Consider the following 11208-nt stretch of genomic DNA (forward strand, 5'->3'; position numbering starts at 1 on the left):
CGAATGCGGCACCCATTGTGCACACAGCTTTCTGTAACCCAAAACTTCGGCCAAAATATTGCTCACACTGCCTAACGAAATCCCTAGGGCTTCTACTAAATCTCTCTCGGTTAATCGACGATCTTCCAAAACCATATGCTGTATTTTTGCTACGATTTCTGGTGTTGATGCACTTTTTGGACGCTCTTCACGTGGATCGTCTTCAAGACTCGTACGACCACGTTTAAATTCAGCAACCCATCTTTCTACTGTTCTGATTGAAGGTGAAGAGTCCTTATACACTTTTAACAATCGTTCATGAATTTGTTTTGGTGCTACACCTTCCAAAAATAAGAATTTTATCACTGCACGATATTCGATTTTTTCCATCGTAAAAAAATACAATGACACGTCGACTTTGAACAGCTGCAAATATACAATGAGTTGACGGATCTACTTGAAACTTGACACGTGTTTATGAAATAGTAGTACTATTTATAGAATAATAAAGTGACGCTCCTAGTAGCGCCACCTCTTATCAAACGACAAAACTTATTGAACAACCTGGTAAAAGTTAAATCTGCACCTGGGTCAGATGGAATCTCTAACTCTTTTATTAAATTGTAACCCATTGAATTTATTCACTATCTCACTAGGTTTTTTAATAAAATATATTTACACGGTTTAATACCAAAAAAATGGAACAAAGTTATATTTACAATGATTTTCAAGCAAGGAAATAGAGAAGACCCAGCAAACTAGACCAATAGCTCTACTGTCTGGTTTTCGAAAAATATTTACAGCCATATTAGCAGAAAACTTTAAAACTTGGATAGAATCAAATAACTATAAAAATCCAACACAGTTTGCTTTCATAGAAAATGGTGGAACCCAAACTGCATTATTTGCCTTATTGTCAACAACTCAACTCCAACTGTTAAAAAAAAGACATAAGATATTTGCTATTTTTCTGGATTTGAAAAATGCGTTTGACTCCATTAGTATAAAGCTATTCCAGAATAAATTGAGGAAATATAACGCAAGTAAATATTTGATAAAAATGATAGATCTATTATATGGAAACTATGAAATAATTATTAAACAAAATAATAGTTGCTGTGCACCTTTTACAACCAAACTAGAGGTTTACTACAAGGCAACCTATTAGCTCCATACTTGTTTAATTTTTATATATTTGACCTTAACAGTTGTTTTAGAAAAGAAGAAGATGGAATTTACATTGATGACTTAATTACACATACAGTATCATATGCTGACGTATAGTTATATTGGCTCCTACAGCCGCAGTATTACAAAGAAAATTTCAACAGATAATTATATACTTAGAAAATTTAAAAGTCAAAATAAACCCAAAAAAATCAGAAGTAATGATCTTTAGAAATGGTAATAATCCTCTGAAAAGACATATGTGTTTCTATATCCAAAAAGAAGAAATAAAGATAGTAAATGAAAGTAAATTTCTGGGTATAAACTTCACTCCTAACTTAAATCTTCTTACGTGAATCTTCACTCCTAACAAACATTCTTCTTCTTCGTGGTGCCATATCAGATTCCTGACGTCAGCGACACCTGGCGTAGGTTAGTAAGTAGTTAGTAACGCGCCAAGGTGTGTACTAGGGAAAGATACTACCCAGAGTGGTTTCCCGTTGCCTTCTCTGGGGCGCGATGTTACGCGAGGGGAAAGAATGCCTTCCAGGAGGACTTTTACAGGGAACTGGCCTCCTATTTAGTCGTTATCGGCAAGGAGAAAACCCGGAAAACTCCAAGCAGCCAGCCTGTCCAATCACGGTGCAAACCCACGACCGAACTCCCAGTGTTCAGGGTACCAAGACCACTCAGCCACTGGTGAGCACAACAAACATTACAAGAGTATAATAAATAAGTCAAAAAATCTTATTAATGATACTATTCTGTAAAGCTAAAACAAGAAATGTAAAAACTCATTTTCAACTTTTTAATTCAATAGTGATAAATGCCTTGTGTTACACAGCTCCAATTTGGAGTTTAAATAATTTTTATGATCTGGAGAAAATTCAAAACATATTCATTTGCAGAATATTTCAGCTTGAATATAATATTCCTGGACGTGCACTATGCTTAGAACTTATGAGATACAAATTAAATACAATTTTAATTAAAAGATACCTAACTTTTTTACAAAAAACAATAATAGAGGAAAATTTGACAACAAAATTACTATATTTATTGCATAAAAAAATCAAAGGACAAAGATATAAAATGCAATTGGATAATTCAATTAGATAAAATTTTTAATACATATGGTTTCTCTATAGAATTAATTTTTGATCAGCTTAAAAATAATGACCAACAAGTAAAACAATTAATATATAGAGTAATGGAGTGAAGAGTCCTTATACACTTTTAACAATCGTTCAACAAACGACAAAACTTATTGAACAACCTGGTAAAAGTTAAATCTGCACCTGGGTCAGATGGAATCTCTAACTCTTTTATTAAATTGTAACCCATTGAATTTATTCACTATCTCACTAGGTTTTTTAATAAAATATATTTACACGGTTTAATACCAAAAAAATGGAACAAAGTTATATTTACAATGATTTTCAAGCAAGGAAATAGAGAAGACCCAGCAAACTAGACCAATAGCTCTACTGTCTGGTTTTCGAAAAATATTTACAGCCATATTAGCAGAAAACTTTAAAACTTGGATAGAATCAAATAACTATAAAAATCCAACACAGTTTGCTTTCATAGAAAATGGTGGAACCCAAACTGCATTATTTGCCTTATTGTCAACAACTCAACTCCAACTGTTAAAAAAAAGACATAAGATATTTGCTATTTTTCTGGATTTGAAAAATGCGTTTGACTCCATTAGTATAAAGCTATTCCAGAATAAATTGAGGAAATATAACGCAAGTAAATATTTGATAAAAATGATAGATCTATTATATGGAAACTATGAAATAATTATTAAACAAAATAATAGTTGCTGTGCACCTTTTACAACCAAACTAGAGGTTTACTACAAGGCAACCTATTAGCTCCATACTTGTTTAATTTTTATATATTTGACCTTAACAGTTGTTTTAGAAAAGAAGAAGATGGAATTTACATTGATGACTTAATTACACATACAGTATCATATGCTGACGTATAGTTATATTGGCTCCTACAGCCGCAGTATTACAAAGAAAATTTCAACAGATAATTATATACTTAGAAAATTTAAAAGTCAAAATAAACCCAAAAAAATCAGAAGTAATGATCTTTAGAAATGGTAATAATCCTCTGAAAAGACATATGTGTTTCTATATCCAAAAAGAAGAAATAAATACTATAAAATAATTTTTAATTTTCCATTAACTAACAATTACATGATAACAAACCTTGCATTCAGTGTTAAGAAATTTTTTATACAGCTATGGCTAAATCAAAATGGATTGATGATTGGAGACAAACATATAGAATATGCCCAAACCCAGTGCCCTAGGTGCAAAAAACCACTATCAAAAGTACATTTGTTTTTCGAATGCAGCATCGAAAAAGAACAGGATTCAAATTCAGATAATGAACATGATATCAACTATACGGAGGATATAATAATGTACAAGAAATTAAACAAAGCAGATATTAATATATATAACTTGTATAACCAATTGAGGAGAAATTTTAAAGAATAAAATAATAATGATAAAAAACTAAGGAATTCAATATGTTATGAACTAATAATATAAAATGATACGTTATTTAAACGTTTGGTTCTAATATCAAATATGTATATTAATCACTCCCTGTAACAGGCTAATGCCTTATACATCAATAAACTTGAATTGAACAAAAGTGCTGTAAGTAATACTTAGTTTTAAATGATACTAGTTATTTTATATTATCTTATATGTTGGAAGTAAAAACTTTGATAAGAACAGTGAGAATCATAGGAAAAACTTGAACATTTGATAATTTTAGTTTTCATAGATATTAGAATTTAAAGCTTTTTTTTTTTCATTTAAATTATTATAAAATAATTTTAAATGTGCATTAAGAATTATATTATATAAATTGTATTCAAATTCAAAAATTCAAAAAAATTAAATTTCTTGAAAAATTTATTTATGGTTTACAACAACACTCAACATTGTTACATGTATTAAAATAGGATGAATATAAAATTTCATATAAACAAGAAATTTAATTTTTTTTATTTTTGAAGTATTGCTATTTGAAATATCTATTACATAAAACTTGAATTTGTGAATATCATATTTAAATATTTTAGAACAACAATACAAAGATTTTTTTGTCAATTGGAGAACTTCAGGATAGTTTTATTTATAATCTAGGGTATGGTATGTTTGAATGCCTAGTTTCAAATTAGAGTTCTGTTTTCATACTTCATTTAACTTTATAAAGTTTAATATATATTTTTCTTTTCTTATTTAAATTTTAAGAAGTAAAATATCTCTAAAAATGTTACTATCTCTGATATCAAAAGTTTCAGGTATCTCAAAAGATGCCATACATAGGGAAAATGTAATTTAGTCATAAAACATCCTTTACAAGATTATTAAAATGTCAGCATTAAGATTTGTGTCAGTGGATGGATTGATGGAATAAAGCATTGCAACATATGGGAAATCTGACAAGGGGAATGTGTCCTAGCAGGACTTTTTGTGAGAAACTGGCTTGCAGGCATTAGACATATGAAGAAAACCCAGAAAACTATGTTGTCAAGCCCATTGGTTTTTAAGTTAAAATTAATAACATATACGCTTATAATGGCATGTTAGTTAATTTTAAATCAAAGATAATTTTATTTAAAAAATAAATATAGTTTTAAGATAATTAATAAATCTGTGTCATTAGAATATTATATTTTTTAAAGTGTGTTAATATGATGTTATTTTTACATAATAATCTTTATAAAAACAAATTATCTGACAAAAATGTTTACATATATTATGATGTTACTTATATATATATTAAGTAACATCAAATTTATCTATCAATATATATATTGATAGATATATTTGATTTTGTTTTTTTCAAATTTATTGCTAATACATGTCTCTCCTTCATTCAACAAAAATATGGGCATTAAAAAAATTTATGCAAATATTTGTGAATTTATAAGAACAACTTGCCATCATGGCAAGTTTTGTGACATTAAACATTTTGTCACAAGTTTTGTGACAAGTTTTGTTGACAAATAAATAATTCAAACAACTGTTTATTTCCTGTAGCTAACACTTTTAATAAAATAAATTTAAATTCAAATATCCAGAACAACTATAATAGAATGAAACTTGAAGTTATGAACATGCAATAGAACATCTTTAATTTTATTTTATCTTTAATGTAAAGATTTTGTACAAAATCAAGATATTTTAACAGTAGTAATCAAATATATAATAATTTTTATTTTCTAAAAATTAAATAAAAGTCATAAAAGCCTTAAGCATATTTTAACATTGCCTCTGTATAGCATGTTTCTCTTGCTGATATGTAGGAAAGTCAAAGTTAAATATCAAGCTTACCTGTCAATTTCTGAAACAAATTAAGCTAATTTCATTTAACATATTTCTCCATATTTTTAATTATTTCTGGCAAGTCAGCTACATTAAAGTAACTGGTAGTTATAACTATCAGACTGATTTAAAATGTTAACTTACCAATTACAATTTGAGGTTAGGCTAAACATTCTTCCACATCTGAATCTTTAACAATTTAACAATCTGTGAGCAGCCATTTATTCCAAAACCTTTCCTCTGCTCATAAAATGACAAAATTCTGTGTTAACAGAAAGATGATTGTCTAAACAACAGAATAATGTAAAACACAAAAAAATGTAAGTGAAACACACTGGTTTTACCTCACAACATGTCAGTTAACTTAATTAATTAGGATTAAATAGTTTTTCATATCTAAATAGGGATAACGGAAATATGAAGTTTTATTTGTAATAATAATAATAATCAAGCATTTTCTCATGAGACTACCCTTAAAAATAAGAAACAAAATGAACTATTTTTGAAGTTTTTATATGTAATGGTGTTTGCTATGGAACATCAGAATGAGAAAGGAAACACAAGATGTATGGCAACTCTATTTTGAAAGTATTTTCCTTCAAGTCCCTCAATTATCTTCGAAAGAACTCTTTTCTCTTAAGACTGAAACATTCTATATTAAAAAATTCTGCTTATAAAAATAATTGTAATTCAGTTCTACTAATTATCATTATTATTAAATTAAAAAAATAAACAAATAGTTCTGTAAAAATCTTTAAGCTCTTTGTTACTTGTATTTTTACTTTAATTCTTTAAATAATATAATTTAGAAGTATATTACATATAGACTCCTATATACCTCTTATTCTTTCTTGAATTAAAATTAAATGAAAAAAGAACTATTATACAATTTAATCTAGATAATACAGCATTCAAGACTAATGAAAATGTTATTTTATGAGAAGCATATTCCTTAGTAAGTGCTCATTCGTTAGATATTTTTTATTAAATAAATACAGCTTCTACTGTACAATAAAAGCCAAGAAAATGCTGCCCTTTCCTGAAACAATAACATACGTAGTTTATAAAGCTAATAATAGAATAAAGCCATAATACGAGAATGCAAAAAATGCAATGAATAAGACTCTAAAAATACACACCGTTTCTAATGATTTTAAAAAAATACCTACAAAATTTGCTAATTGCATAACATACTTGGTAAATCAAATTGTGCATAAAAACAAAAGAAAGAACGAAAAAAATGATACGATCTTTGAGCCTGTAGCTGTAGCCTGTAGATAATTATGAAATTTCTTAGCGCATTGCACAGTTCAGTTCCATTCAACATAATGTGTTCAAAAGCCAAACTTCTTATAAAATGTATATCTTCGTATAGTTTACACCATAGAATAAAATTGAGAACAATTACAGTTTGAGATAATTGCCAGTTATTAAGCCTTTGACAATATGATTATTCAGATAGAGTATTTATGGTATTTGTTTTTTAAAAGTCGTCAAAATTGAACGATTGTTTAGGATAGATACAGAATAATATTTTAATTTACTATCTGTCCTAAAACAATAATGAAATAATCGAAAATAGCTGTAAAAAGAAGTTGTAAGGTCGATATAAACTATTTTCGTAAACGTTGTTTTCAGTCTGAAAAGATATTTCTCGTTAAAAATCTTTTTGTTTTTTATAGTTATTTTCCCTGTGTTTATCGGTGATATTCTTAACGTTCATTCAAATAAAATCCATTAAAATCTGAAGAATGTATCATAAAATATAAGTGCGAATGAAGGTTGAGTCAAGTAATTAGTAATAATATCCTGTAGGTTGGTGTTTCCCAACCGTGTACCGAAAAGTATTATCCGAATGAACATATTTGTTTCAGTTTATCATCAGAGGAAAATGAAATCAAATATCGATAAAAATATTTTAAAAGAAAAACTTTTCACCATTTTATAGTTTATTTATTGTAATGTGTTTTGTGTTCCTGGGATAAATTTAGAGCATTAAATGAACACCCGATATTTTATATACTTAAAACCTTTGCACGAAATTAGAATCGACATTCCATCACAATAGTCATAATGGTGAAGTAGCAATTCTTCATTGTGGACAAAATCCTGGAATCTAACTAACTACGCGATTCAAAAAGATTGGGAAACACTGCTATAGGAATGCATCTTTTTTTAACAATAAGTTATAAATTAACTCGTTAATTTATTCTTAGAGATTTCGAAATTTATCTTTTTAATTTTCGTAGATTTGGACGATCTTCTGTTGGCACTGGACGAAGAAGTAGAAGGGATGCAGAGCACTATTTATTACCTTCAGTTGCAATTACGAGAAGCGAAAGACCAAATAAGCAAATATTTACACGAAAATCAAAAATTGACCAACCTCTTAAATCTCAGTTCCATCAAAGAAGAGATCAACGGATTGGACGCGATCAATTGTAATAAAGACGTCAATCAAAAAAGTGCGGAGAACACGTGCCAATCGTCCATGTCCAACGCGGAGAAGCCCGACTCGTCGCTGCCGACGACTCTGAAATTGGAACTGGTGGTCGAACCCCCCAGCAACCAGGACGCCATCAGCGTGGCCAGCAGGGAATCTTCGCCCTCGATCGATAACAGGACAGAAACGTCGTCCAATTCCAACCCGGTAATCGAGAAAAAGGTAGCTAGTCCAATTCTGGGCACGAACGCTTTGTCCACAGAGCAAACTAGCGACAATCAGCGACCCGCGGTAGACTGCAATAACAAACCCACCGTTCCCTCGGAAAATCACAGGCAGAGTTTCACGACGGAATCGTTAAACGGTTCGTCGTTCGCGGCGGAAACCATCAATAACGCTTCGGAGGAGGAACTGACCACCACCCAGACCACGAACGACGTGCCATCCGACATCTCCAGCAGCGACACGGAAAGCGGTGCGGACAGTTCCGGCGGCAGGAAGTACAAGAGGAAGTTCGCCAACAGCAGAACGAACAGCCCGGTGGCGGACGGCGCTAAGAGGAGGAAGAGAGCCAAATCGCAAACGTCGCCGGAAGGCAGTACGACGGAGGAGGAAACGCAGTTTTCCCAAAGCCCAAAGAGGCTAAGGACCGAACACGCGCACGAGCACAGCCCAGACAGAAACAGTATCAATATCGAAATCGATACGGACACTGAAGTGCAGGTGGCTCAGACGCTGGCCTGTTGGGCCGCGGCCAACAAGGAACGCAAAGAGTCGCAGTTGAGGGCCAGAGAACACGACCTCTGCTCGCTGGGAAACGGCGAATTAGACTGTACTTCGGTCAGCGAGGAAGGCGACCTCTGATGTAAATCCGTTCGCGAATCGCACCGCTCCGTACACACAAAAATATAAAAAATAAAGTGCGTGTCCGATTATCTCTTTGGGAAACGCTTACATGCAGTACACTCGTAATCTTGCAAATATACCATTTGTAATTTTTAAGAACGTATTTAAAAAAACAGACAGACATACAGAAAAAAATGTATCGAACACGTAGTCTTTTAATACCGAAATCGTACGTTAAGCAATATATGAATACGCTTTGCCCAATGAATCATCAGTGCAATGGAAGTGCTTTAAAAGACATATATTTGTATTTTTGTTCTTCTCGTGCTATTCATTTGGACGACTTCCGGTTTCTGCCGGATGCGCGATGCGCACGCGTTGTATCTCTTTATTTTATTCCATTCGGAAGAATACGAATCGTGTACAGTTTCATTTAGTATTTCTTATAGATTTTAAAAATAAATCCCAGATAAAAATAAAAAAAAGAAATAACGCCAGAATTGTCATATTTGTGATCGTGTGCCAGTGTGAAAGTATTTTCTTCCACAGTTATATACGAGAATAAATGTCTAAAAGAAATCTGGTGGTTTTTTCTTTCGCGCCCCGTAGCACTTTACATTGAATTAGTGTCCTTTTTTACCTAGAGATGGGCTATGCGCTTGTGATCAATATTCACAGGTCGGTAGTTTTCTTTTTGGTAGTATGAGGGAGTGACATCTTATCGGGAATGTATTGTTTTTCCAGAAGTTTGGTTAAAAGACACGTCCCTTCTTTACGGATTATGGAAAAACTTAAACGAAATTCTATGAAGTGGAAACTGAAGCGACAATATTGAAAAATTAGATGAGAGATAAAATAATGCATGATAAATTTAGACTCTGGATTGTAGATTAGCTCAGTAATGATAAGTCCATAAATTTAAAATATTCGCCGTTTACACTAGATTGCTGCGTCTTTTCATATCGCTAAGGTAATAGAAAATTTGCTGTTATGCCATTACTCGAACATGTAATGTCAAAAAATGTCCGGAAAATATTCCGTCTGCCATATTAAGTAGTTTCAGAAGAGTTGCGTCTGATTGATTTAAAACTTGAAAAATAAAGAACTTGTTTTTCATAAAATTTGTTTATATTTATATATATATTTTTTCCCCAAAAAGTTTACTTCGTAGTTTGGTTAAAAGTAGTAACGACATGATCAACAAGTACAAGTTATGACCATAATAATAATTTTTGATTTAAACTCGATTTTTTTTCATTTGAGGTAAAATTAAATTTGGTGCAGATGTTAATTATTCTGCCATTTTTCCAATGATGAAATTCTCATTTAAGTTTTCTGATGGAAGAAGAATGGAACTTTGTTTTGGGATGATGGCACTAGAGCATTTTCCGCTTTCTCCGGAAGAACCAGGAGATCTAGTCTTATCGGAGTTTCGGTATTCAGTAGCAACGGAAAGCTTACGTGGCATATTGTAAGTCATACCATTCGTAATTATTAGACATGGCAAATACTATCCACTATACTCGAATTCCAATAACCTGTAATAATGAAATTTCTCCATTTTTCCCAGTTGACTTGAAAAGTCCCATTTTGGGGAAATCTCCAATTTAGTAACTCTTTCTTCAGCATCTCTGGTTTAATTTGCCAGAAGAAAAGAAGCAGACTAGATTCCGAACGTGTTCGAAAGTGATATTTGCCCATTTCTAGTAAATATACTGTGTTATTCTCTTAAGTTGTAACATGTACTTTGATGATCTAATGTGCAGTACAACGTAAACCTCCCGTTGCAGTTAGATACCGAAACTTCGGTATTATTGAAAGTAGTTAAGACTGCCCCCTCCCAGAATTAGGCTTTCGTTTGGTATCTTCGATTATTTTTGAAAAAATCTTTTTCTTCGAATGCTTGCTTTGCAAATATGAAGACGGACAGAAATAAGAAAACATCGGATTTATTTATGAATCCGATGTTCCTGTGTTCGTATGTATATGATAAACGCCTAGTCTAAATGTAATTGGGCTCGTTTTTGAACACTTCATTCTATGAATTATTTCCTTTTTATATAGAGGTAATGGTGCACCGCCTTATCTTGTAAATATTACATGACTACAACAAGTTCGTGCCCTTGGTGACCGATACGGGGATCTAAAGTGTGTAGCGATGAGGCAGATAATCCCTGAGTGAGGCTGCAAAAATTGATGGTTTTTAAAACATTTTATTACCACCTGATTCTTCATTTTCTTTAGACTTGTTTTTATAAATTAATTAGAATAACCAAACGTGATGCATCGAGAAGTCTGATTTGTATCCGTTTTCGTAATAAAGGATTAGAGTTAGAGGTTAAATTACCATTCACTTAACTTTTGATCCTTGTGAATACGGTCGTTAGAGATTTGAATTTCGCTATGAAG

At 31.6% G+C, this 11208-nt stretch overlaps 1 protein-coding gene across 1 annotated transcript in view; it reads left to right on the plus strand.

The window, feature by feature from the left end:
* The window catches only part of LOC111622013 (pre-mRNA-splicing regulator WTAP-like), a 115581-nt gene extending 105661 nt beyond the window's left edge, over window positions 1–9920 (plus strand). Inside the window, exon 5 of the mRNA XM_023364314.1 lies at window positions 7760–9920. Within this exon, the coding sequence (XP_023220082.1) occupies window positions 7760–8817 (1058 nt within the window). The 3' untranslated portion in view covers window positions 8818–9920. The remainder of the gene's footprint in view (window positions 1–7759) is intronic.
* Window positions 9921–11208: the final 1288 nt, after the last annotated feature.

The sequence above is a fragment of the Centruroides sculpturatus genome, unplaced genomic scaffold, assembly GCF_000671375.1.
Source record: "Centruroides sculpturatus isolate CEXI.00-Female unplaced genomic scaffold, Cexi_2.0 scaffold268, whole genome shotgun sequence".
Lineage (NCBI taxonomy): Eukaryota > Metazoa > Arthropoda > Arachnida > Scorpiones > Buthidae > Centruroides > Centruroides sculpturatus.